Source organism: Solea solea, chromosome 17, assembly GCF_958295425.1.
Source record: "Solea solea chromosome 17, fSolSol10.1, whole genome shotgun sequence".
Lineage (NCBI taxonomy): Eukaryota > Metazoa > Chordata > Actinopteri > Pleuronectiformes > Soleidae > Solea > Solea solea.
In genome coordinates, this window is record NC_081150.1 from 20,387,756 (window position 1) to 20,415,221 (window position 27,466).

The 27,466-nt window shown below is 44.2% G+C and overlaps 3 protein-coding genes across 4 annotated transcripts; 2 read left to right on the forward strand and 1 right to left on the reverse strand.

Moving 5' to 3' along the window:
• Nucleotides 1-201: 201 nt before the first annotated feature.
• On the forward strand, nucleotides 202-8,525 carry LOC131443730 (NLR family CARD domain-containing protein 3-like). The gene is made up of 13 exons (XM_058613650.1): nucleotides 202-298; nucleotides 1,973-2,065; nucleotides 2,152-2,259; nucleotides 3,263-3,364; nucleotides 3,446-3,550; nucleotides 3,753-3,863; nucleotides 4,333-4,411; nucleotides 4,510-4,729; nucleotides 4,813-6,616; nucleotides 6,719-6,892; nucleotides 6,985-7,158; nucleotides 7,236-7,282; nucleotides 7,358-8,525. Exons 2-13 carry the CDS (start codon nucleotides 1,989-1,991, stop codon nucleotides 7,888-7,890), a joined length of 3,534 nt encoding a protein of 1,177 aa, XP_058469633.1. The 5' UTR covers nucleotides 202-298; nucleotides 1,973-1,988; the 3' UTR covers nucleotides 7,891-8,525.
• Nucleotides 8,526-9,113: 588 nt separating this feature from the next.
• On the forward strand, nucleotides 9,114-17,962 carry LOC131444135 (beta-taxilin-like). Of its 2 annotated transcripts, none has more exons than XM_058614300.1 (11): nucleotides 9,114-9,218; nucleotides 10,756-10,978; nucleotides 11,062-11,134; nucleotides 11,707-11,792; nucleotides 11,888-12,037; nucleotides 12,896-13,090; nucleotides 13,413-13,532; nucleotides 14,349-14,423; nucleotides 15,966-16,058; nucleotides 16,372-16,467; nucleotides 16,555-17,962. In XM_058614300.1, the coding sequence occupies exons 2-11, from the start codon at nucleotides 10,766-10,768 to the stop codon at nucleotides 17,410-17,412; spliced, it is 1,959 nt and encodes a 652-aa protein (XP_058470283.1). In that variant the 5' UTR covers nucleotides 9,114-9,218; nucleotides 10,756-10,765; the 3' UTR covers nucleotides 17,413-17,962. The 2 variants fall into 2 exon arrangements, with proteins under 2 accessions (XP_058470283.1, XP_058470284.1); XM_058614301.1 differs by lacking the exon at nucleotides 14,349-14,423 and adding an exon at nucleotides 14,474-14,548.
• Nucleotides 17,963-22,521: 4,559 nt separating this feature from the next.
• slc35d3 (solute carrier family 35 member D3) lies at nucleotides 22,522-27,381 on the reverse strand. Its single transcript, XM_058612693.1, has 4 exons — nucleotides 26,861-27,381; nucleotides 26,147-26,357; nucleotides 24,339-24,496; nucleotides 22,522-24,219 (listed from the first exon to the last, which is right to left on the reverse strand). The coding sequence occupies exons 1-4, from the start codon at nucleotides 27,083-27,085 to the stop codon at nucleotides 23,473-23,475; spliced, it is 1,341 nt and encodes a 446-aa protein (XP_058468676.1). The 5' UTR covers nucleotides 27,086-27,381; the 3' UTR covers nucleotides 22,522-23,472.
• Nucleotides 27,382-27,466: the final 85 nt, after the last annotated feature.

Sequence of the window (27,466 nt, forward strand, 5' to 3'; positions counted from 1 at the left end):
GTGGACAGACAGCATAGCTACATCATCTGTGACCCATGACCAGGTGCTCCTGCTTCACATGAAATTCCACCTCCATCACAATCAGCCAATCAGTAGAGAGAACAGACCTGAATCCAGCCGCGGCTCGTTGGACTGGTTCTGACGTCATCACTACGACTCTGAAAGTATGAGGACGTGACTCTGCGTCCTCAGATCAGACACAGAAGGGCGGCAGGACAGACGAGGGACAATCGGCAGCGGCTGGTGTCCACATGAAGGTGGACAGCGTGTGTGAGTGGACCTGAGCTCAGTTCAGCAGGTGAGAATCTTACCTGACAAATGTGACACTGTCTGATCGTCACAGTCTCTTTCATCACTATGACTCCTGCTCTATTTTCTGGACTGTGATTGGCTGCTGCTGCTCAAATAGATACATGTTATTCTGTGAGTGACAATCTTTATAATCTGACTTTGTTTTCAACATTCCTGCATGAAGCGTCTGAACTGGTCTGACAGCTTCCATCAACAAATCAACTCTGACCGAGTTTATATCACGTTAGAAATCAGATGATCACGTTTCTTTCTCTGCTCAAATATTTAACAAACTGGAGCACAAATCTGTTCTTTGAGTTTGTGATAAAGAAATTTAAAGCGATGTCTAAAATGTCAAAAATGCTTTAACATAGTGGACTGTACCTGGTCTGAGGTCCTGATTCTCAGTTCATCACTATCATTTGTTTGGCAGCAAATGTACATATGTATCATAATGATACTATGAGTCTATAATTTGTTGCCAAGGAAGCCTGAACACAGAGGTAAGATGACCACCAGAGGGCGGGCTCTTCTGTTTAAACCAGTGGACTCACTTGTAGTGAAGGCCTGTAAAGTGTGATGCTAATGGTGTCTTGACCGAGTTGTTTTTAAGAGCTGTGACGATCACGAACAAGTAATGGAACGGCTCTTTTAAATGAACAATGAGAACTGGGTCGCAGATGCGAACGTGGCTGCCGCTCGTGACGTCTTCTGTATCAACTTGGGGGAGGCGCTGAGCACACAGCCCCAATATTGGTTGGATTTACAACCAGTGATTATTTTCTTGATATAAAGGAGTTTTTACCCATTTGGCTTCTAAAAAATAATGAAATATAAGAACAAGCCGAGTGTTTTGAACGGCTCTTTGAAGCGAAAGAGCCATAAATCCCAGCTCTAGTACTTTTATCTTCAGACTTGTATCAGGCTGCACTGAGAAGCAGCAGCACAAATGTTAGCTTGGTTAAGACACTGCACAACGTCAAATATCATTATGTGACGGCAGCAGTTTCATCATCATGACCACGTGGTTGGGAAGCATCTGAGCGAGCATTATTTTACAATTCCGGGCTGTTTTTAAGTGAAGTTAGTGTCAAAGTAACATAACTATTTAAAGAAGGAACTATTTGTTCAGATGATTATTGATACTTTGGTTCCAACTCATGAGAAACTGGTACCAAAACAGTACCAGCTCTTGATCGTGTCCGTGCTCTGCTCACAGTAACATACCTGTGGTTGCTTTCACATCAAAATGAGGGTCCATCTGGTGTTGCTGGCTCTTCTTGCTCCTGTTGGACCTGGTGATGATGATTTGTTGTTGTGAAAAGTCTGAGGTTCAGAGGACGGTGCCAGGGTCAGGAATGGTTTGTCCCTCTCACTCTCCTCCTGGTTCATGTTGTTCCTCAGCAGCTTCTGCAGCCCCTGCTGCTGGACCACATAAGCAGCAGGTCAATACTTTGAAACCAAAGTAGACGTTTGGTGGTTGATGGTCTATGAAACCCTGTTTACTGATTAGCTTTGGTGACTCAAGTATCACCAGCCCAGAGCCCACCCAATAACTGCGTGACTGACAGTCTATTATTAGCATAAACCAATGATCAGTCAGCCAATGAGGGTCATAGCGGCCAATTCTGTGGTAAACCATGTTAGCAGAACTTGTAATGTGTGACTTTTATTCTCCCAGCAGGTGGTGCTCTGCAATGAATCAGATCAAGGACAGTGAAGAGGAAGCTCCACCCTCTAAAGCCACTCTGTGTGTGGAACATGGGGGTCAGAGGTGAGATGAGGATCTCATCGACCATGTGACTCAGCTCCGTGTCACAGATCAGTGTTTTACTTACAAGTCATGTCCTGTGTTTGTAGGACGATCCATCAAAAGAGACCAGACTCTGCTGGACCTGAACCCAGCTGTGTATCCATGTGGAGTGACTGGTCCATGGGTCGACCTGTGGACTTCAAACAAGAGCAGAGGTCAGATGATGGAGGGTGGAGGTCTTCACAGGGAAACAACACAAATGATCCACCAGAGATGCCTAATACTTGGAATTTCAGTCCCAGACCTGTGTAAAACTGAGACATGCTGGACACAAGTCCCCAAAACACCCATCTATTCCTTCAAAGCTTGGATCTGGGCCCATGAAAATATGGAACATTTGTTCACAACACATCGGTTTCAAAAACCAGGGCTCGACACTGCGAGTGTTTTACTCTCATTTCTGAGATAAAAAATATAAATAACAAAAACATTATATGTATATTGTTTGAACAATTATCTCATCACTTTGTAATGTGATGTGATACTGATGTTTATATTTAACTAGTGTGGCAGCAATATTTCACACAAGGTACAGAAGGACTACAGTATGAACCGGACATTTACATTAATTATATGAAATAAATCTCACAGCAGGGTTTTGTCTAAATTTACTCAACACTAGACACAACAAAATGTGTCTCAGCAGTGACATTTCACACTCACACGTTCATATTTAGTCAAAAATCCCGCCTGTTAACTGCATTTCCCCCTCAGACAATAACATTGTTAGCATAAGCCTATTGGACTTTACATTGACTTTGCTAGCTTAGCGGTTAGCGGAATTTTGCAGCGACTCCATTTTTTAACTATTTCCTCATTAAAAAAGAAAATGACAGGCTTCTCTTTACTCACCACGAAACTCAGTGTCTCTCAGACCAACAGGAATATACGTGATATTACTCACAATCAACACAGAACCTGTGTGTGCAGGTAGCAAAGCTAAAGTGAGCTAAACAAAATGGCGGCGAGATAACGACAGGTCAAATTTACAGCGAGCCCCCCCTTCTGGTTGCTAGGTTGAATTACAACAAATAACTCAACAAAAACAAACTCACCACAGTATCAGTTCACACAAACTATAAAATAATTATACAGTCGTGATATTACAAAGATCTTTATATTGCTTTTAAATGTGCTACACATGTCCTGTATTTGTAGGGGAATCCCTCAACAGGGACCAGAATCTACTGGACCTGGAGAGAAGAGAATGAAGAGAGTATCACCTATAGATCTTCTTGATAACTTCAGAAATAATCAGAGGTAAAAAGAAAAATAGGTTTGAAAAATTAGTTTGTTGTTTTCAGTAAAACATAATTTTATGAATTTCTTTCTCTTGATTAGGAGCCATCATGAAAAACCAGACTCTCCTGGACCTGGTCTCAGCTGTGTGTCTGTGAAGAGTGACAGGTCCAAAAGTCAAATTATTAACTTCAGAGAGAGTCAGAGGTGAGGAAACATAACTGGTAGTTTCTTGGTTTCAGTAAAACATCATTTTTTAAACTTTATTTTTCAATCAATAAAACAAGAGCAAAACACAAATACAGGGGGAAGACACTACTATCTTGCATAAAGGTGCCATTTTGTCCATCTTGCAGCATATAACTCTGTTAGTAAAACATCATTTTAAGAATTTATTTCTCTTGATTAGAAACCAACATGAAAAGCCAGACTCTCCTGGACCTGGTCCCACCTGTGTGTCTGTGAAGAGAGAAGAATCTATAGGTTGTTATATGAACTTCAAAGATGGAGAGAAACTGATGTAAGAATTTCACACAAATTAACACACTTACATGATCCTCCACCAGGGGGAGCCTGTCTAATCTAAACCTAGTTTGATGCCAAAAACTGATCCAGGAAATTATGAGTTTTGGGTGTTTTGCTCCTTATTCTTAGTCCTATTCTTCTTCTCTATTGGTGGACCAATCTTGCATTGCTGTTTGAGGTTCCTCTGTCTTCAGCCTGTCCTTGTCTCTGAATACATTTCCAGCAGTAAATCTAGTCAGAGCCTGTGATTGGTCAGGGACATATCGACAAGTCACTCCGATTGAGTCTTTGAACGTTCACACACATACACTAGAGACTGTCCTTCAGGGACTTTAGTCTTCAAGTTGTTAAACTCATGTCATGTGACCTTGGCTGAGTAAGAAACATAGGTAAACATAGCACATTGAAAACCTTGTCGGAACAAATGATTGTTTAGTAAATGACACTGAATCTTTTCTCCTCAGAGTTGATCAGCAGAGGACAGAGGTTCTCAGTGGTCAGTCTGTCCAGCAGCATGGAACAGACCTGGACTCCATATTTAAGGTGTGTAAATGTACAAACATGAGAATACTGTTCATATAGAACCACAGTCCTGGTCACTGGTCGTCTGAGGTTAAACTTCACATGTTGTTCTGTTCCAGCTGCTGGAGGAGAAAATTATCTGCTTTGTGAAGAACGAGCTGAAGACTATCCAGAGGGTTCTGGGTACAGATCGCACAGATGTCTTACAGAGGGAGGATGAGGAGGTGTTGGATGGTGAAGATGAGGAGCAGAGGAGGAGCAGAGAGGCCTTTCTGAAGATCACAGAGAACTTCCTGAGGAGGATGAAGCAGGAGAAGCTAGCTGACTGTCTGCAGAGCAGTAAGAGGACTTTTAATGTGAAAGGAAGAACATCTTATTTTCTCAAGGATCCACTCATTGATTTATTTTCTTGTGTTTGTCAGAAACCAGAGCTCCAGCTTGTCAACGTGAACTTAAATCAAACCTAAAGAAGAAGTTCCAGTGTTTGTTTGAGGGCGTGGCTAAAGCAGGAAACCCCACCCTTCTAAATCAGATCTTCACAGAGCTCTACATCACAGAGGGAGGGACTGGAGAGGTCAATGATGAGCATGAGATCAGACAGATTGAAACAGCTTCCTGGAAACCAGACAGACCAGAATCTACCATCAGACAAGAAGACATCTTTAACGCCTCAGCTGGAAGAGGTGTACCAATCAGAAGAGTGATGACAAAGGGCGTGGCTGGAATTGGGAAAACAGTGTTAACACAGAAGTTCACTCTGGACTGGGCTGAAGACAAAAGCAACCAGGACGTACAGCTCATGTTTCCCTTCACCTTCAGAGAACTGAATGTGCTGAAAAAGAAGAAGTTCAGTTTGGTGGAACTCATCCATCACTTCTTCACTGAAACCAAAGAAGCAGGAATCTGCAGGTTTGAAGACTATAAGGTGGTCTTCATCTTTGATGGTCTGGACGAGTGTCGACTTCCTCTGGACTTCCACAACACTGAGATCCTGACTGATGTCACAGCGTCCACCACAGTGGACGTGCTGCTGACAAACCTCATCAGCGGGAAACTGCTTCCCTCTGCTCACCTCTGGATAACCACACGACCTGCAGCAGCCAATCAGATCCCTCCTGACTGCGTTGACATGGTGACAGAGGTCAGAGGGTTCACGGACCCACAGAAGGAGGATTATTTCAGGAAGAGGTTCAGAGATGAGGAGCAGGCCAGGAGGATCATCTCCCACATCCAGACATCACGAAGCCTCCACATCATGTGCCACATCCCAGTCTTCTGCTGGATCACTGCAACAGTTCTGGAGAACATGTTGAAAACCAGAGATGGTGGAGAACTGCCCAAGACCCTGACTGAGATGTACGTCCACTTCCTGGTGGTTCAGTCCAAAGTGAAGAAGGTAAAATATGATGGAGGAGTTGACACAGATCCACACTGGAGTCCAGAGAACAGGATGATGATTGAGTCTCTGGGGAAACTGGCTTTTGAGCAGCTGCAGAAAGGAAACCTGATCTTCTATGAATCAGACCTGACAGAGTGTGGCATCAATATCACAGCAGCTTCAGTTTACTCAGGAGTCTTCACTCAGATCTTTAAAGAGGAGAGAGGTCTGTGCCAGGACAAGGTATTCTGCTTTGTCCATCTGAGTGTTCAAGAGTTTCTGGCTGCTCTTCATGTCCATCTGACCTTCATCACCACTGGAAGAAATCTGTTTTCAGAGGAACCATCAACATCCCAGAGGTCCAAATTATTCAAAATCAATTCTGAACTGAATCATCTGCACCAGAGTGCTGTGGACAAGGCCTTACTGAGTCCTAATGGACACCTGGACTTGTTCCTCCGCTTCCTCCTGGGTCTTTCACTGGACTCCAATCAGAAGCTCCTAAGAGGCCTACTGACACAAACAGGAAGTACCATACGGACCAATCAGAAAATAGTCCAATACATCAAGAAGAAGATCAGTAAAAATCTGTCTGCAGAGAGAAGCATCAACCTGTTCCACTGTCTGAATGAACTGAACCACCGTTCTCTTGTGGAGGATATCCAAGTGTCCCTCACATCAGGACGTCTGTCCACAGAGACACTGTCTCCTGCTCAGTGGTCAGCTCTGGTCTTCATCTTACTGTCATCAGGAAAAGATCTGGACGAGTTTGACCTGAAGAAGTATTCAGCTTCAGAGGAGGCTCTTCTGAAGCTGCTGCCTGTGGTCAAAGCCTCCAACAAAGCTCTGTAAGTGCATCCATGTATAAATATTAATAAGACATATTCTAAAGACCAAAAAATTAAAAAAAACATGTTTAATCTTTTGTTCATCACTGTTTTCTACCTCAGACTGAGTGACTGTAAACTCTCAGAGAGAAGCTGTGCCGCTCTGTCCTCAGTCCTCAACTCTGTGTCCTCTAGTCTGAGACACGTGGACCTGAGTAACAATGACCTGCGGGATTCAGGAGTGAAGCTGCTGTGTGATGGACTGAAGAGTCCTCACTGTTCTCTGGAGACTCTCAGGTCAGAACTCAGTTTGTTTGACAGTTGATCTTTTGTTTAATGTCTGCACAATTTTCTGAGTCACTGAGTTCATCATGTCTTCTTAACTCCAGTCTGTCAGGTTGTCTGGTCACAGAGGTAGGATGTTCTTCTCTGACCGCAGCTCTGAACTCCAACCCCTCTCATCTGAGAGAACTGGACCTGAGCTACAATCATCCAGGAGACTCAGGAGAGACGCTGCTTTCTGCTGGACTGAAGAGTCCTCATTGGAGACTGGACACTCTCAGGTATTTTCCTCCTCTGCTCCACATTGAGCAGCAGTTTGGACTAATGTGAAACTCATTCAGACTGTTTCTTCCTCCAGGATGGACCATGCTGGAGCGCAAAGGTTAAGACCTGGACTCTGGAAGTGTAAGTATGGATTTACAACAGTAAATAACAACATATCAGCTGATCATTAATAAACTGCAGCCGTGTCTTCATCAGATTCATGTGAACTGGAACTGGACACAAACACAGTGTACAGAGAACTCAAACTGTCTGACAACAACAGGAAAGTCACCAACGTGGCCGACTATCAGTCCTATCCTGATCATCCACACAGATTTAGTCACTTTCCTCAGCTTCTGTGTAAAACTCGTCTGACTGGACGCTGTTACTGGGAGGTCAAGTGGAAAGGACATGTCCTCATATCAGTCAGTAACATGTCAATCCAGAGGAAAGGCGACAGTTCTCAAGGTCTGTTTGGAGATTATGATCAGTCCTGGAGTCTGAGATGCTCTGATGTCCGTGGTTACTCTGTCCGCCACCGCGAGAGAGAAACCTCCATCGACTCCTCCTCTGTCTCTCACCGAGTATCAGTGTATGTGGACTGTCCTGCTGGGACTCTGTCCTTCTACGGAATCTCCTCTGACTCACTGATCCACCTCCACACCTTCAGGACCATATTGACTGAACCTGTTTATCCTGGGTTCTGGGTCTCTTATGGTTCCTATGTGTCTCTGTGTTCTCCTTTGTAAAGGTGAAGCTATCCAATCTCTCTGAACACTGATTAATGACAATAAACGGCATTCTATTCTGTTTAAGAGGTAAAGTCTTGGGAACAGCTTAAGTCACGTATTGGATGAGGTATCAGTTTGGTTAGGTACAGTACAGGACATATTTTTATTGTTTCCATAAGGAATAGTCCCAATATGACCAGCCACCATTGTTCCATTTTACAGCACCCTTACTTTGGGGTACCAGAGTAAAATGGGAGCCACCAACGACAGTCAGCTGATTGGGCGCCACTCATTTGCAACCGGTGTTTCTCTAACGCCCTCGGTCTGTGAAGACTGTCCGTCATCCAGGTCATAGTCGTCTTCTGTGGTTAGCTGTAGGGGACTGGACTTGCTTGAGTAGCAGCCATCGGACACAGCCCACACGCCCCGCCTGACTGACCCTGACTGACCGACCCTGACCCCCATTCCAAACCATACCATACTGTACCAAACCCAACCGTACCCTGATGGAAACACAGCATCAGGGATGTTTTATGTCGTATTGTTTGGTGATTCTGACAGATACGATCTTTGTGATGCTCTGTCCTCATGTTTACCGTTTGCATGAGTCGTCTGTAACAAACTCTCTGTGTTACTACCAAATAAAATCAGAAGAAGAAGTAGTATTATGGTCTGTATTTAAATAGAGCTTTTCTAGTCTTGATGAGCTGCTTAATATACTACACTTTTCACCCATTCACACACCGCAATATGGGGTCAAGTGTCTTTGCTCAAGGACAGGAGCCAGGAATTGAACCCACAACCTTCCAGTTGAAGGACAACTCGCCCTACCACCGATCCAATCCTGACTCCTCACTTTTTTAATACTTTTACTTGTACTTGTAAAACCATCCCAATACATTTTATATCAGATAATGACTTTAGATACTTAAGTACAATACATGTCATAAACTTTAAGACTTTAACTTAAGAATTATTACAAAAAAAATTTACTTCAACTTCTACCAAAGTCATTTTCTGGTAACATACTTGTACTTTTACTCAAGTATCACCTTTAAGGTACTTTATACAAGACTGGTGCGAACTTCTCGCATATTTTGAACAACATCGGACACTGTGTCGCTACAGCTTTAGCGACATTAGCATCTCTCATCGCTACTCAGTCGGCCATGACAGACACTGCTCTGAGAGCTCATACTGAGGGCTGTTTGTAGCTCTCTCTCTCTCACACACACACAGGTTATTTTGGGGGTCAGCTGTCGTTGGCTCCTCCCCCTCCTCCTCTTTCTTTCATCGGTCTCAGTCTTTCTCTGCTTCACCTCCTCTCTGTGACTCCACTGTTCGTGGTAAGACTTCTTTTACTTTACGTTTCCTCTGTATAACGTTTATCATTTCACTCAAATATTCAAACTTAAAAAAAAAAAGTTGAAACTTTTTTAAAAAATGCACTAACCCTCATGTTTCTAATGTGTGTGTGTGTGTGGTTTTCACTCATATACATGAGCCCAACGTTACCTGATTAGATCGTTTTTGCGACATCGTTTGCTACAGTCTTTTTTGTGAGCTCTGTGAACGAAAACACGTGAAGGAATTCCATGATGGCTGCCAGCGGTGACTGAGCGTTGATGCGTCACGGTCGCTCAAGTCGCGGCAACTTTTTTTTCGCGGCGTTGTTTCCAGACGCGTGGCGGCAAAAACGAGTGGAACGGCAAGTGATGTTGTTTTTGTGTGCGAGGTATTTGAACTCGTGAGATTTAGGTGAAAAAATATACTTTTTTAAATTTTTTTTTATTAAAATTACATTCACTTCACTTCATTCTTATTTTTGTGCTTGGGTGAAAGTTGAGGCAGTGTTGATGAAGATGGGGGGCGGTGAAGGGCTGCCATTGGCTGTGAGTCATTGTGGGTGGAGCCTAATGTTGCTCTGACGATGGGACGTCATCATGACACCGGCGTGTGTGTGTGTTTACTTGCATTTGTGTCTTTGTGATGTACACACCTGTGTTTGTGAGGACATTTTGTCTTTAAAGGGCTTTTTTCTGGGTGAAACTCCTGTTTTTTTGGGGTTAGAGTGAGAATTGGTTTGAGGTTAGGTTTAAGGTTAAAGATTAAAGGTTAAAGGTTAAGGTTAGGGTAAGGTAATGCATTATGTCTATGAGGTGTCCTCACTAAGTGACTATAAACAAGTTGGTGAGTGTTTGAGTGTGTGTGTGTCAGGCAGTTCGACCATATTTGGACACTCTCAGAATAGATGAGACCACAACAGGTGTGTGTGTGTGTGTGTGTGTTAATTTTAACTCAGTAGATACAATAACAGTAGCAGGCGTCATTGCAACAGAGCTGTGAGGATAAACAGCCTCTGGACGGACACACACAGACGTTTGTGCCTCAGTCATAGTGAGGACATTCACAGACATAATTCATTCTCGAGCCCGTTCCCTTAACCCTAACCCTTTATCCAGTTCTAACCCTGAAACCAGGTCTTAAGCCTGGGGAAAAGCCATTTTTAGGAGTGTCAGTATGTCCTCACTTCCTTAGGTACAGTATATCCAGGGTGTTTTTTGGTCCTCACAAAGATACCCATACAAGAACACACACACACACACACCAAGGGACATATGGCTACATTAGCCACTAACGTCAAACTCTTGTGACATCACCATTCAAAGATGGCTGCACCAAAAAAACTCTTCATCTGAAGTGTATCTTTTCACATTTGTTGAAACTCGTCTTCGGTCTGACGACGACGTTCTGCCGCCGCCGCTGAACTCGTCTTCGGTCTGACGACGACGTTGAACTCATCTCGTTGTGAACGTTGACTCTAAACTCCAGATGAAATAAATGAAAATCCTCACAATCCTCCGGTTCCTCTGTTGTCTGCAGAACTCTGAGGATGGAGACGTCAGTGAAAGCAGCAGAGGTTCTGGATGTGATGGTGGCAACCTCGTCCTCCTCCATGGACCAGGAGAACGATGGAGGTCAGGCCGCCGCCCCTGCCGCCTGTGGCTCCTCCCCTGAATTCTTTGACCCAATGATAGAGTTCAGCAGGCGGCTGGATGACATCATGCACACGTACGGCTCCACCGCCGACCTCCTGGACAAACAGGTGAGTTTCCCCCGGCACCTCGACATTCGCCGTGATTTTTTTATTGTGAGAGTGTGAATCCATCTTTTTCCGATTGGTGTCAGGATGCGTCGGAGGCAGAGACAGAACTGACGCTGGAGGCGCCGAGAAATGACACCACAGTTACCATGGAGACAGGTGAGACCGGAGGACAACGTGAACTTTGCCTGACTCATTTCAGAGGCTCAGGTTTGTAAACCACTCACTCTCCCACACCAAACCCCATAGAGAAAATCAGTTATTTTAGCTCACAGGGACACAGGAGCTGCTGGTCTACTGCTGCCTCGTGTGGTCACTTTGTGTCACTGAGATCAACCTAAATGAAGGATTTCAAAAGCCGAAATGACATCCATTTGACTTGGAGGCAGCAGTGGAACAACAACTCCTGTGTGCTGTGATGTTAAAATCACAGATTTTCTCTATGGGCTTTGGTGTGGGAGAGTGAGTGCTTTACAGACTTCAGTTTCCTGTTGGAAAAGTCTGTCTCACAGTGAGATAAAGACATGGACACATATCTAAGATATCGTAGACTTAAGCTGACGTAGATCTTATCAGGTGAAGTGGACAAAAACCTATAATTTCTTCCTAAATTTCGACACTTTTGCCAAATATCTTATAAAATAAGAGAGATGGACAAACTTTACAATTGTCCCACACTAAATATAACACCCGCTCTCTCTCTCGCTCTCTGTCTCTGTCTTCATGTCCAGACGTGTCTCTCCTCACACAGAGTCTGAACAAACTGTCCTCATCAGAGGAGAAACTGGAAACTCTGGTCAGGAAATATTCTGAACTGGTAAGAAAACTTGCTGTTGTCTTTTTCACCCTCACACAAACATGACCTCATAACAAATCCTGCGTTCCTCTGTGTGTGTGTGTGTGTGAGAACAGGCGGCCCTGCGGCGCTGCGACCAGAACCAACTGTGTGATCTGCAGCAGAAGTTGTCTTCTCTACGGGCCGAGCGTCGCAGCAGTGTCACAGCTCGCAGCAAACTGGAGGCTCTGTGCAGAGAGCTGCAATCACACTACAACACACTGAGGGTGAGAACACACACACACACACACAGTTCTATAAATACTCTGTCTGATAATACTACTGAGGAAGAAGGTGGTGTAAAGCACCCCCACTAATGTCAAAACGTCTTTATCTCACTGTGAGACGGACTTTTCCAACAGGAAACTGAAGTTTGTAAAGCACTCACTCTCCCACACCAAAGCCCATAGAGAAAATCAGTGATTTTAACATCACACACACAGTTGTTGATCCACTGCTGCCTCCATCACTCAGTTCAAATGTCTTATTTTGTCTATTCGGTTTTTGAAATCCCTCACTCAGACTTCTCTCAGTGACACAAAGTGACCACACGAGGCAGCAGTAGACCAGCAGCTCCTGTGTCCCCGCGAGCTAAAATCACGGATTTTCGCTATGGGCTTTGGTTTTTGAAAATGACTTGCCAAACACATGATTTCTAAATGTTATATCAATACACAATGTTAACTTGAGTCTAAGATATCTTTATCTGCACGTCTTTATCTCACTGTGAGACAAACGTTTGTAAACCGCTCACTCTCCCACACCAAAGCCCAGAGAGAAAATCAGTGATTTTAGCTCGTGGGGACACAGGAGCTGCTGCTCTACTGCTGCCTCGTGTGGTCACTTTGTGTCACTGAGATAAATCTGAAAGGAAGAAAGGATTTCAAACACTGAAGTGACAAAATAGGACATGTGAACTTAGTGTGTGCTGTGATGCTAAAATCACTGATTTTGTCTGTGGACTTTGGTGTGGGAGAGTGAGTGGCGTTCAAACATCACGCAAACACAGCTGAGTGATCGCGTCTCATTTGAATCTATTGTTGTAATAAAACAGTCAGGAAATGTGACAGTGAGCGTGTTTCCAGGAGGAGACACTTCAGTGTCGCAGCGAGGACGAGCAGAAGAGGAAAGAGATCACCGGCCACTTCCAGAACACGCTGACCGACATCCGGGCTCAGATCGAGCAGCACAGCGCCCGCAACGACAGGCTGTGCCGCGAGAACGCCAACCTGAGCGACAAACTGGAGAGTCTGATGGGCCAGTGTGAACTGAGGGACGAGGTGAAGCTAACTCACTCACTCACTTACACTCTTCTTCTTCTGATTTTATTTGGTAGTAACGAGTAACAAAGAGAGTCAGAGGAAATGTAGTGGAGTCAACGTAAACGATGGTAGAAATATAAATAACAAAGTACCGAATTTTGACGTCTGAACGTTTGCACGCGACGTCTTCCTCCTTCAGCTTCTTCCTACCGCCACCTACACCGGAGGTGTAGTGCTATTTTTAAACACCACTCCCCTGTACCGCACGTCATCAAAGAAGAAAATGACGACTCACAAAATTGAGAGAATGTTTTGACGACGGTTGTTTTCGCTCCTGCAGAGTCTGGAGAAAATCGACAGACACCGCGAGCTGCAGCACAAACTGACGGACGCCAAACTGCAGGAGGCCAACGCGCTGCTCGCCGCCGCCGAGGAGAAACACAAGCGGGAGAAAGAATACGTGAGTGTGTTTTCCTGAAAAACAACACAAATCACTCATTCAGGTTCATCTTTACTCGCATGTTTTGACCTCGACTCACTTTCCTGTTCACAGCCTGGTCTCCAAAAAGGGTTGTTTTTCTGCAAACCACGAGAAACCTTTCCATTTACACGGTTTAGTGTGGTTTTCCATGACATCATAGCTCCTCCTCAACGTGGGCGGAGTCATCCCAGCATGAGACTGCCGTGATGTGGTTTTTTTCTAACCAACACAAACACACAAACTAGTGACTTGTAAAGCAGTTGTTTTGGGTGAAAGTGAATCATTAAAAAGTAGAATTTGGAATTTTAAGTAGATTTTGGAATTATAAGTCGGATTTTTAAGTCTTTTTAACTGATCGACAGTTTGATTCTGACGTCACGCTCATGACTCTTCAGTGACGACTCTCTCTGACCAATCAGAGGCCGGCAGTCTGTTGACGTCACATTCACATATCGGCTCAGCTCGTCAGAGCAGGTACTAAAAAAAACCACCAGGTACAAGGTTCTATCAGGTACCAGGTTCTATCAGGTACCAGGTTCTATCGTTGATGGAGAAGAAAAACAACGAGTCGAGTCGAGTCAGAACTGTACGATGGAAAAACGCCAAAAGATGTAGATTAGATGTAGAAACTACGAAGTAAAACAAGAAGTCACCAAAGACAAACGAGGCGGACACATAAACAGTTCGGGGGGGGGGACTGTGTGGTTTGCAGAAACGTGTGACTGTTGGAGACCAGGCTGCCTGTCCTTCATCACATCTGCTCAGATTGACTGTGTACTGTCTCTGTCACTGTAGTTGCTTAGGGAGGCTATTGACAAAACAAAGAAATGCTTCGCTATGAAGGAGCAGGAGCTGACCATGAAGAAGAAGGTAAAGCAGCTGTTTTTGTAATGTGGCTCTGTCTGTTCTCTTCTAACCAGTTACTGGTTCAGGCCGCTGAGTGGAAACTTCAGGCAAAAACACTCAAAGAGCAGGCGACTGTCATGCAGGCACAGGTGAATACATACGACTGCGACGCCTCGAAAACACACACGTGCTGTGAGCGCCCCCTGCTGCTGCGAACCCGAGGCTCACTCTCATGCTGTGTTCACACCCAGCGCAATTTGTCACATGTCTTATTTTATTTTGTACATTTTGTGACGCGATGGGAGTGCTGGCCGCCAAGTGGCCGCGTTTTAAACAGAAGTAACGTAGCCTTTCTTTTCACCATCAGCCAAAGCATTGTTGCACTTTATCTCTGTTGTGGAAACGTGTGCAGAGAAGAAACTGTCGTCTACCACACGGAGCCGGACACCAGGTGATGAGTTTCACCGCCAGCTTTGAGAAGTGGTGCCCCGTGTGAAGCTCGTCACGAGTGTCTCTCGTCCACACGGAGCTCCTGAATTATTGGTGATGGTGTTGTGAACAAGACGCCGGTTTCTTCTCCGCAAACGTTTCCACAAGAGATAAAGTGTTGCACAGCTCCGAGTGTCCACACACAAAAATAATACGTTTCCACGAGTGGAGTCTGGATGCTGGCGAGTATGTGATGTCGTCCAGAGAATTTCAACACTGATTGGCCGTCGTGTTGGAAAATTTCAACTCTTCTAAACCTGTCGTGCGACAAATTCTCGTCGCATCAGTGTGGATACAGCATAAGTGAAAATAAAAAAAAACTGATTCTAGCCACAAGGCTCAATAAAATCTATGTCCCACAGAAGTTTGTAAACCGCTCACTCTCCCATACAAAATCCCACAGAGAAAATGAGTGATTTTAACATCACACACACAGGAGTTGTTGATCCACTGCTGCCTCCATCACTAAGTTCAAATGTCTTTTTATCACTTTCGGCTTTTGAAATCCTTCACTCAGACTTACCTCAGTGAAACAAACTGACCACACGAGGCAGCAGTAGACCAGCAGCTCCTGTGTCCCCGCGAGCTAAAATCACTGATTTTCTATATGGACTTTGGTGTGGGAGAGTGAGCGGTTTACAAACTTCCGTTTACTTGTTGGAAAAGTCTGTCGGACAGTGAGATAAAGACGGGAACATGGTCTTCATGTTTATTCAGTAGAAATGCACACATTTACTGGTAAAGTCCTTTGTTTCAGAGAAACGCTCCTGCGGCAGAATCGTTGCTTACATATGAAAATAACCTCTTTCACATTCATCTAACTTTATTCAACTCAGGTTGACGGAAAACAAAATCAAACCACTGAATTGAATCAAAAAGCCTTTTAGCTCATCATGTTAACTCCCCGTAGCACATTACAGTCGGTCAAAAATCCACTTTACATGGAATCCCAGAGCGAGGAACGTCACAGTGGTTTCCACCGTAATGAACAAAGAGCGACAGTTTGTTGAAAATAATTTTTTTCTAATCAAAACCTCACAGTTGTTAAATCCCTCGTGTTTTCTTGTCCGTCCACAGCTGGCACTCTACGCCCAGAAGTTTGACGAGTTTCAGGCCACGCTGGCCAAAAGCAACGAAATCTACGTCCGCTTCAAAAAGGAGATGGATAACGTAAGTAACATGGGTTTGTTTGAAGTGCTTACACATACAGTAGTCAGCAATGACTGTAGCGTGAGCGCCCCCTGCTGCTGAGAACCAGCCCAAGACACAGACACAGGGCTGCCAGCAGAGACACAAGGAAAAACATGTTTTTATCCACTTAACAGAACACTTGTGCAATGAAGTCTGCGTCAGTTTAAGTCTCCGATATCTTTCACATTCACACGTTCACGTCTTTATCTCACTGCCCGACAGCAAACTGAAACTGACCAATTCTAAATCGACGTTTTGCTTTTTTTGTTTCCTCAAAATTTTATTGTTGCAGATGTCGGGCAAGATGAAGAAAATGGAGAAAGAGTCAAATCTGTGGAAGACGAGGTTTGAGAACTGCAACAAGGCTCTGACTGACATGATTGAAGAGGTTTGTTCATGGAGTTTGAAGTATTTTGAAAAACAAATGTGACGTGAATATCCACGCCTCTCTCTCTCTTCAACCTTTGTTATTCAGAGAACCGAGAAAGGGAAACAGTACGAACTGTTTGTCCTGAAGATTGACAAGCTTGAGAAGCTCTGCCGTATCCTTCAGGAGGAGAGGAAAGTCCTCTATGAGAAGATCAAAGACGTCCGCCACACTAACTCTGAGCTGCCAGCAAAGATCTCAGCTGTCGCTCATCCTGAAGAAACCACCTGCGAAGATGTTGCTGACAGTTCTACTGCGCTCCTGACTGATGCGGACATCCAGGAGCTCCAGGAGAAGGACCCTGTCCTGACAGAGGACATGGCCCGTCTGAGGGAGGAGCAGGCCAAGTTGCAGGAGTTTGCTGCATCGCTGTTGGCCACACCTACCCACAAAGACGAAGAGGAGGAAGAGGAGGTGGACCCGGAAGAAGACGGGGTGGCGTCTGCGTTTTTCCATTTCAACACCAAAGGTCAGGCCAAAGAGGGGCCAGTTTCAGTCCCCACACAGGTGATAGACGTGAAATCTGAGGCAGCTGATACAGATCTGCCCCTGCCAGACCACGTGGAGGAGGTTGAAACATCTGAGGAGAAGTCGTCCAAACCCAAACCAGAACCAGAACAGGTTCAAACACAAGTTCAAGTCACAGAGCAGGAGCAAGGAGTCAAAGCTGACGAGGAGAAGCAGCAGCTGCTGCCGTCAGAGGCTGAAACACTGGAGACACCTGGTGAGGACAAAGCTGTGGTCCAGCTGGACCACGATGAAGTGGTGAAGGGGTCAGAAGAAGCAACAACAGCGTCAGAGTCTGTTACACCTTCTCCTGAAACCACTGCCGCAAACACCGACGACCTCAACAAGAAGCAGGCACCAAAGAAGAAGAAGAAGAAGAGCGGCAAGAACTCCAGCTAAAGCTTAGGCTCCGCCCCCCAAGTGTGTGTGCTTATTTGGGAATAGTGTATGTATGTGTGTGTGTGTGTGTGTGTGTGTGTGTGTGTGTGTGTGTGTGTGTGTGTGTGTGCTCTGTAAAAGGAAACGCGTCAATGGCTCGAACACGAAGCACCGACATGAACTGGATTCCATCCTAATTTATCACCTATTCTAACAAGGCGATAACCAGTGATGCGGCCAGTTCTCACAGCCACAAACCATCGTCCAGAGAATACGAGGACGTACAAAGGAGGGAAATAAAGACGTTTACAGCCAATCAGAAACAAACACAGCGGGACATTTCAGTCACATGATTTCTAAACATCATCTCGTATTTGCTAAATGTGTTTCCGTTGCACTTTGTCCATCGTTAAATGAAGTTAGACTCACTTGTCCACCGCAGTAGAACAGAAAATACGTGTTTCCTTTCTTCTCCTTCTTCTTCTTTCTAAAAACACAATTGTTTGCTAGTATCGACGTTGATCTGAATCACGATTAGAAAATCAAATAAAGTTGTTTTTTTTGACGGTGACATTTGAACGCTCCTCTCTTTGTGTCAGTATCTTCACCTCAATCATCAAATATGACCGCAGGGAGCCACCTGCTGGCTGCAGAGAGAACTCAGTTTGAACTCATCCAATGGTCTCGATCACGAGTTTCCTCTCATCGTCAGTAGAATTTATCTTCACATTTACTGTGTGATTGACAGCTGCCATTGGCCAATAGGAGCCAGGACACAGGCGATGTCAAAAACTTTGGTGAAATTGTTAAAATCATATCAAAACCAGCGTTCGTTCTACACTTTTCAAAAGTGTCCTCACATTTCACACTGAGGTCACGGTCCTCACAAAGACACCAGCACGAGGACTCACACACTTTGACAAGAAGGTCACAGACTGATGGGACAAACTGTCGCCATAGAAACTGTCGTGAAATAAAATACACAGCACAGTTAGTAAAAAAAACAAATGTCTGATGTTGCAGTGCCATAAAACAACCACTAGATGCAGCTCTTTGTCTACACAGGTTCTGACTACAATTCATAACACAGTTTAAGGTTACAGTGAAGCTTCACTTATTCAAAAGAGTTTCGTGTTTAGTTTTTTTTTAAGATTCAAAGGTTTTGTTTTCACTTTTCACTTAAAAAATAGTCTTGACTTTAACAACAGGAGACAAAACAGCCGTTTCTTCACCTCTTTTCAACAAAAAAATTAACTTCACTGCAGGTGGGCGGAGCTAAAACAGGGACATCAGGGTTGATCTGAGATCAGCAGTTTGGCTTCAGATGATGAAAAACTTGCCCTGAGAATTCCCTGACCTTTGACGACCTTTGAACGCAGCACAGTCGCACACTGTGTGCTTTTGTTGTTGTTGTCTAACCCTGTAAGTAAAGACAGGAAACTGAAGTTTGTAAACCACTCACTCTCCCACACCAAACCCCATAGAGAAAATCAGTGATTTTAACATCACAGCACACAGGAGTTGTTGATCCACTGCTGCCTCCATCATTAAGTTCAATTGTATAATTTTGTCAATTCAGCTTTTGAAATCCTTCACTCAGACTTCTCTCATTGACACAAAGTGACCACAGGAGGCAGCAGTAGACCAGCAGCTCCTGTGTCCCCGTGAGCTAAAATCACTGATTTTCTCGATGGGGTTTGGTGTGGGAGAGTGAGTGGTTAGAATGGTCAGTTATGAGCTCTATGTGACCTTTTCTTAAAAATGCGTGTGTTTGTACATCGCTGAAAATATAAGTATTGAAATGATTAAAAAGTTGATTTTGCATAATATGTCCCCTTCAAAGTAATTCAGGGGAAAACCGCGTTGTTGTCCGTGTTCCTCTGCTGCAGCGCCACAAACATCGCACTCACTGAGCGAGCGTCTGCCACGGCGACGTCCACCAACTCATTATCACACTTTCACAACGACGTCACTTTGGTTTGATCTCAGCCGTGCATGAGTCCAGGCCGGTCGAGCTCCAGCTCACATCGTGTCTTTTCTAGCGTAAAATGAAGTTTGGGGAAGTGAGAAGAAAAATCAATGTCGCTCAATAAAAAGACGGGACTCAGGTCAGACTGTCCTCAGTGTTCACGACGTCACAGAAATACTGTCAGGTCACGACAGTACCAAGTGTCTTATACACGACTGAGGAACTGACAGTGAGTCCCTGTTGACTGTGCTGTGAGCGCCCCCTGCTGCTGAGAACCAGCCCCAGACAAAGAGGCTCACTCACAGTGAAAACATGGCTGCCAGTGGAGACACAAGAAAAAAATGATTTCAGTCACAACAACAACAGGAAACTGAAGTCTGTATACCACTCACTCTCCCACACCAACGCCCATAGAGAAAATCAGTGATTTTAGATTGCGGGGACACAGGAGCTGCTGGTCTACTGCTGCCTCGTGTGGTCGCTTTGTGTCACTTAAATAACTCTAAATAAAGATTTTCAAAAGCCGAAAATACAAAATAAGACATTTGAACTTCGTGATGGAGGCAGCAGTGGATCAACAACTCCTGTGTGTGTGATGTTAAATTCACTGATTTTCTCTATGGGCTTTGGTGTGGGAGAGTGAGTGGTTTACAAACTTCAGTTTCCTGTTGGAAAAGTGTGTCTCACAGTGAGATAAAGACGTATGTCAGACATGCACGATGATATCAAATGCGGATAGAGGGAGTCTCTGTTTCTTGTGCTGCTTCTCACAGCACAGTCAGTGCTGACGATCTGTAACATCTATATTCACACGTTTGATGCATGTTTTCTGAATTTATTGAGACTTGAGTTAAACTTGTGCCAGAGATTAAAAAATAAATTTAAAAAAACAGCTGTTTTGGTGAAGAAGATAGAAAATGAAGCATCAACCTCTAATTTGTTGGACCAGACGTGATGATTAGTGATGATTAGTGTCTCTGTCCATGAAGCCCACACATGAAGGAGCCTCGTCTCCAGCTGCCGGATGGAAGTACGTCACATCACAGCTCTGCGGCCCACACACGCCCCCTACAGAGACAGATTTTAATAGCAGTTTTGTCTCGTCCAATCTCCTACAGCATCCGCTACAATTACACACACACACACATCATTTAGAGGCTTTAAGGACAGACAGCAGCTCCTGTCCTCACTGAGGAGTGGACAGCGTCTTACACTGGAATTCTGACTTTTTCTTTAATCTCAAAATTCTGACTTTAATATCAGAATTCTGACTTTAATCTCAGAATTCGGACTTTGTCTTTAATCTCAAAATTCTGACTAATTTCAGAAGTCTGACATTAATCTCAGAATCCTGATTATTGCTTTACTCTCAGAATACTGACTTTATCTTTAATCTTAGAAACCTGACTTTAATCTCGGATTTTTTCTCTAATGACAGAATTCGGATTTTTTTTTTTATCTCAGAAGTCTTTAATCTGTTTGCATGTGGCACTAATACGCTTCCGTAGGCGACTATAGGTCACAGACGTGTTGCTAATAAATATGTTTGTGTGATTAGGATTTTCTAAATTTTAATTTTGCCCAAATATGATTTTAATAAACTCACAACCTCAGAGCAGGTTGATCCCCCATGTGATCTCTGGTGCCCCCTTAAATGGTTCCCACAGGTTGGGAACCATGGATCTAGAGGACAGAGAGGGGGACAGATCTGCAAAAATATCCCCGTTAGCTCCAATAACATCTGTCCACTTTACAACAGAACATATTAGACGTAAATACGTATATGAAGGTGAACAGCGGCGTTTCCTGCCAGAGGGGGGGCGTTACCATGAGGTGTAAGACCCGCCCATGTGTACCTGTGAGTGCGAGGTTACTTCTCAGATTAAAAGTGAATTAAACATAAATTTATTCATCATCCTCACACGTTTCTGACTCTGCAGAGAAAATACGTCACAGGACGGAACATGACGATGAACCCTTGACTTGCCTGGAAGATTTAAACACACCTGTTTTTGAAAGATAAAGCATTAAATGAATGAAAGGATAATCCCAATAATCCTAATGATCCCAGGCAAGCTGTGCATTAAAAGTTTTTAATCTCACGTCTTCATCCTGGATTGTGATTTATGGTTTGGAAAAAAAGAAAATTTACATTAAAATCTTGAACGTGACAGCGATCGGTCGACAAATGACGACCAACAAAATCCTCTGGAAGAAAAACCTGTGCATCGCCCCTTGCTGGACCGTCTTCTTTGTTTTGTTCTGAAGAACCCGATTCATTTTTGTTATTTAAGAAAAAAAAACTTATGCTGATTTTATGGCTGTAGAATTGAGTGCTTCTGCCCATTTTCCCGAGATAACTTTCACATTCCATATCTGGCAAAACTGTTTAGGAATTACAGTTCTAAGAAGCAGCTGATCTCAGCTGACATACGGCGAAAGGTGGGGGTCACGCCCTGGACACAACACCAGTCCATAGTCTGTGAGTTACAGTAATGAGATGCACACGACACATCCCGGTCACAGAGGGGTTTACCTACATAACACTGAATAAAGGTTTTCAGCGTCAAAATCAACGAGGCCGCGCGCTTTGTTGTTAGCATTGTTGCTCATTGTCTGAGAGCTTTCAAATGAAACTTTATTGACACATGTCAAAGGGCCAAGACAGTCTGTTTTTACACGTACAACTGAAAAATAAAGTTTTCTTTACAATATCATACAGTGCATGAACAACATTAGAAGAAAAGAAACAATCAAGACTCATGTCCACAAACAAACAAACAAACAAACAAACAAACAAACAAAACGACAACAAACAAACACACAAACAAACAAACGCATCCAAATGGTGGTTCCAGTTGTAGTCGGAAATCAGAATGTTTTATGCTGTTTTCACACCGAGCGCGATTTGTCGAATCGCTCCGCGCCCAAGTACAGAAGTTCTGTAGTTCGCGGCACCACACGGAGCACCGCCGTGTTGTGTGGTTTCACGGCACCACACGGAGCACCGCCGTGTTGTGTGGTTTCACGGCACCACACGGAGCACCGCCGTGATGTGTGGTTTCACGGCACCACACGGAGCAGCGGGGTGTCGTGAAACTACACAACATGATGGTTTCTTCTCTGCAGAAGTTTCCACAACAGATAAAGTCGCGTTTTCGCAGAAGTTGAACATTTCAACTCGAGCGCCACACGCAATCTGTGCATCTAGGGCGCTGCTCGGCCCGGCTGACGTGACGTCTGTGCAGTGACTTTGTATGTAAAGTTGTCGTGCAACAAATTAGCGTCCGGTGTGAACACAATATAACTTGAGGATGTGTGTTGGGGGGGGGGGTTTGGGTGTGTTCATTTCACATATCCCAAGTTAGAATGTCGGAGAAACCCTGACGTTGTTATCCAAGATGGCTGCCACTTGTACGAAAAAAATTCTCTCTAAAAACACAGAACCGTTCTTATTTTTATCTGCAAACACGTTGCTACAGTGTTTGTTTGTGTAGCATTGTTAGCGACTGGTATTGCTAAGAATGGCTAACCCGACATATGTTTGTTTTTTTCCCCCCTGACTTCTAAACTCGAACGTGGTCCACTCGAGGGTGACATCACTCCCGGTTCCGACTTCCGACATAAATGAAACGCAGCAAAAGATATGTTCTTCTCTGTGGCCGACGCATGCTTTTACAAACGACTGAACTTGACCTTTGACCTTCACTCACACCAATCGGGTGTCGGGTGTCTCGGGTTTATTTGTTTGAACTGTTTCAAAGCTGCAGGAATGCAAACCAAACCAACTCATGCTTCATGGATGGTTCACTGGTTTCCTGCCGCTCACTACAGGAGACAGAAAGTTCCCCTCTGAGAGACAGTGTCTCCCAAAACTCCTGATCCACTTTTCTCCACCGTCTTCTCATGCTCGTCACTAAGTCACAAGGTGCCTCTGGTCAAAGAGCAGAGTCTCTGTGAAGAGCAACTTCAAGCACAAAAAGGTGTTTTCATTTTACTGAATGCTGATAAGAGAGATTCCTGGTGGTTCTGCTCGTTGTTCTCTTCAATGATCTCCTTCGTCCTCCTCGTCTCTCTGAGTGTCCTCATCTCTTCAGGTCTCTGTCCTGAGCTCAGGGACTCTGCGTCTCCATGTTCTCAATCAGAGGTTCTTTCTTCATGAACTGCAGGTGTCTGATGGACCTCCACACCCCGACGTAGCTGTCACTGACTGACTGAGCGGCGCCGGGGTTCTCCCGGTGGAGGTGCTCCCTCTGCATCTCCACCGACTCTTTTTCTGTCATGACACACGAGTTCACACCCACCTCCGCGTCTCCTCGTCCGTCTCCCGTCCACAACTGTCCGTTGACCAAATCAGTCTGTGCTGTGTCGTCCATCTTCTCACCGCTCAACACTCCGTCTGTCTGCAGTTGTCCAACATCAGGTGTGGTTCCAGTGGTCGGTCCATCGCCGTTCAGCGCCGGCTTCTCTTTGTAAGGTTCCCCCGGCAATGTGCCATCTTTCCTCGCCTCTTCCAGATCCTCATACAGGCTCTTCTTCTTCATCTCAAAGTATTTGACCACGCAGTAGGTGATGGAGCCCACAGTGTTCACTACCACGCCGGCGATGAACAGGTTGGTGGGCGCGACGTCGCTGAATGCCAACATGCCGACGGTGATGGTGGCGATGCTCTTGACCACGCCCACGAAGCTGGTGGTGACAGCTGAGTTCAGGTAGGTGCAGTGCAGCGTGGTGAAGTTCATGGCGCAGCCGATGAAGACGCAGAAGACGAAGATGGTGGTGATGTGGGCGTCGCCCCAGCCCTCGTACGTCCACATGTTGATGGCGTCCATGGAGATGAAAGAGCAGATGAGCAGCACCTGAGACAGAACAGAGGACGTCAGGATGTAAAAACCAAAAAGAAAGATTTATTTCATTTAACAAAAGATTCAAAGAGATGAAAATGAAAGATCATAGGTTTTTCTCTGAGCGCGCTCACCGGCGTTGCCATGATGGCGATGGCGTACTGCGCGGTGAGCGGTCCGTACTCGCTGTCCAGGCTGACTCTCTGGATCAGGACCAGGTACGAGGCATGGATGATCACCGCCAACACGCCGGTCACGTAACCGAAGGGATCACCGGTGAGATCGCCGGCACCTGGAGGGACAATGAAGACGGTCAGAGTTCTGCTTCTCTTCTCAACAAAAACTTACCACACAACAAGATACAAAACAAACAGCAACTAAATGCTGGGCCACAAAGAAGTGACAGTAACATGTATAATTCATAAATGATGTTATTTAAATTAGACAAATGGAGAAATGTGATGAATTCAGAGAAATGCACATTTTCTTTTTCCAAAATTCAACCTAAACTAAAACTATAACTAACTTTATGCTAAGCTAAACTAAACTAAAAATACAACTAACTTTACGCTAAGCTAAAGTAAAACTATAATTTACTTTATGCTAAGCTAAACTAAACTAAAAATACAACTAACTTTACACTGAGCTAAACTGAAACTAAAACTCATTTTATGCTAAGCTAAACTAAAAATACAACTAACTTTACGCTAAGCTAAACTAAAATTATAACTAACTTTATGCTAAGCTAAACTAAATCAAGTTCAAGAGAAATTATAGCTAACTATAGCTGAGCTGAACTTAACGAAAATCACAACTAACAATATGCTATGCTTAACTAAACTAATACCTAAAGTAAACCAAACTAATCTAAACTCTAAGCTAACCTAACCCAAGTTCAACTAAATCTTAGCTAAACTAAAACTATGTAAAGTAAATCAAACTAAATCTAAGCTTAACCAAACTAAAACTACAACTAACTAAACCAAAGTGAACATTTTCTTTGGCCTAAGTTTTGGCTAACTTCCCGTCTGTTCTTTGGGCTAAATATTGGATAACTTCCTGTAAGTTCTTTGGGCTAAGTTTTGGCTAACTTCCTGTACGTTCTTTGGGCTAAGTTTTGGAAAACTTCCTGTATGTTGCTGCTGTGTTTAAACTTGTTTAGCTAGAACTCAACCCACACTACTTTAGCTTAGCAATGGTGAACATTAGGGTAAGGTGATAGCTAACCACGTACAGGTGTGCTTGTTTTTAATGTGAAGACAATTTATTCACAGAGCATAATCCGTTTATTAAAGACAGAGTCTGATCAAAGAGACGACTGTCCACTTAACGTGCTAAGCTAAACGCTAACCCTGTGATTTCTAATGTCTATTATTAGGCGTTAACTCACAGAAGATGTTTATTTATGTACAATAAAAATGATGATTTGTATTTCATTCCATTTTGAAACTTAATTCATTCATACAGTCCATGGATTTACAGGGACTAAAGAAAATCCCATAAATAAACATTTATTTTCAAAATTAACACTTGATTTTAACCACTTAACAAAAGACTTGTGGAATAACATTTTATCTCACTGTTAGACAGACTTTTCCAACAGGAAACTGAAGTTTGTAAACCACTCACTCTCCCACACCAAACCCCATAGAGAAAATCAGTGATTTTAACATCACACACACAGGAGTTGTTGATCCACTGCTGCCTCCATCACTAAGTTCACATGTCTTATTCAAGTGAATTCGGCATTTGAAATCCTTTGTTCAGATTGACCTCAGTGACACAAAGTGACCACACGAGGCAGCAGTAGACCAGCAGCTCCTGTGTCCCCGCGAGCTAAAATTACTGATTTTCTCTATGGGCTTTGGTGTGGGAGAGTGAGTGCATTACAAACCTCGGTGAATAAAAATCAAATGTAACTGGACTTTGGTGCGAGTCTCACCAGCCAGGGCGGCTCCACCGGTGGTGATGATCACGGCGATCGCCACGCCGATGGACGGCACACCGTTCCTCAGCACGCACACGCCGATGCTGAGCGTGAACAGAGGCAGACAACGCTTGAAGACGACGTACATCGGCAAACTGAGGCCGCGCAGAGACCAGAGGGTGAGAGTGGACTGAAGAGTGGAGAGGACACACACCGAGGCAAACTCCTGCAGAGCAGAGAGAGAGGGGGAGGGAGGGAGTCACACACACACACACACACACACACAATTCTCAGTCTTTTATTATATATCAACATTTACGACTTTCAGTTTCATGTAAATGAAATTAATTTAATTTGAATCTCACATTTTGAAAAAGTGAGGACATTTTTTAGGTGAAGACATTTTGTCATAAGATTTTCGAAATATTTCACAGTTAAAATTGTTATTTATTTGGAAAAACACTAAATTCATGAGTTTTTGCCCAAATTTGAGTCAGAAATGAATCATGAAATATAAACACTGAAATTCATTTTTAAGTAAATGACCATAATTTAACATCTTAATCGATAAATAATAATGTGTTTACGATTGTTCCTGTTTTTTGTAAAACTAACAATAATAATAATTATGTTTTAGCATTAAAAATAACATGAGAGTTTAATTATATTAAAAATAAAGAGCTTCTACATACTGGTTTATTAACTGTGTGTGTGTGTGTGTGTGTGTACCTTGGCCAGCTGCAGGCTGAAGGCTGGGACCTGGACTTTTCCCAGTCTCCTCAGAGTCTCCAGAGTCAGCGCCGCGGTGCTGCTCGTCAGGAACTGGATCAGCGTCAGGAAAGTGAAGTGATAGTTGGAGATGAGGAACTTGAGCAGGATGTTCAGAGAACCCGAGAAGACGCCGTGAGCCACAGCCACCGTGATGCCCAGCAGGCGGCTCTTAAACACGTCCATGGTGGACCAGGAGGACCAGGACCAGGACCAAGACCAGGACGACGTTTGGCTTTTTACTCACAGCAGCGACGCACTGATGCTGCTGCTGCTGCTGCTGCTGCTGCTGGAGAGGGACTCCAGGAGGAGGAGGAGGAGGAGAGGCAGCACAGAAGCTCAGGAGGAGAGAGAATATTCATCCAGGAGCTTTGAGTCAAAATGAAAAAGTGAAGAAGAAGAAGATGACGATGAAGGAGGAGCAGAGAGAGAGAGAGAGAGAGAGAGATGCTGGACTCTTGATCTGCTGACTCCTCACTTCAATTCAAACTTTATCCTGAAAATGTGAAAAAAAGATGTCACCGCCCACTTTTCTGACAAACACTGAAATAAGAAGAAAAAGAGAAG

Excerpts from the sequence above, each read along its gene's own strand:
- LOC131443730 (XM_058613650.1), top strand. The coding sequence starts at position 1,989 with ATGAATCAGATCAAGGACAGTGAAGAGGAAGCTCCACCCTCTAAAGCC. Across the intron at positions 2,260-3,262 it reads GACTTCAAACAAGAGCAGAG|GGGAATCCCTCAACAGGGAC; the intron begins GTCAGATGATGG and ends CTGTATTTGTAG. Across the intron at positions 3,551-3,752 it reads AACTTCAGAGAGAGTCAGAG|AAACCAACATGAAAAGCCAG; the intron begins GTGAGGAAACAT and ends TCTCTTGATTAG.
- LOC131444135 (XM_058614300.1), top strand. The coding sequence starts at position 10,766 with ATGGAGACGTCAGTGAAAGCAGCAGAGGTTCTGGATGTGATGGTGGCA. Across the intron at positions 12,038-12,895 it reads CACACTACAACACACTGAGG|GAGGAGACACTTCAGTGTCG; the intron begins GTGAGAACACAC and ends GCGTGTTTCCAG. Across the intron at positions 16,059-16,371 it reads TCAAAAAGGAGATGGATAAC|ATGTCGGGCAAGATGAAGAA; the intron begins GTAAGTAACATG and ends TTATTGTTGCAG.
- slc35d3 (XM_058612693.1), bottom strand. The coding sequence starts at position 27,085 with ATGGACGTGTTTAAGAGCCGCCTGCTGGGCATCACGGTGGCTGTGGCT. Across the intron at positions 26,358-26,860 it reads TCAGCCTGCAGCTGGCCAAG|GAGTTTGCCTCGGTGTGTGT; the intron begins GTACACACACAC and ends TCTGCTCTGCAG. Across the intron at positions 24,497-26,146 it reads CGGTGGAGCCGCCCTGGCTG|GTGCCGGCGATCTCACCGGT; the intron begins GTGAGACTCGCA and ends TTGTCCCTCCAG.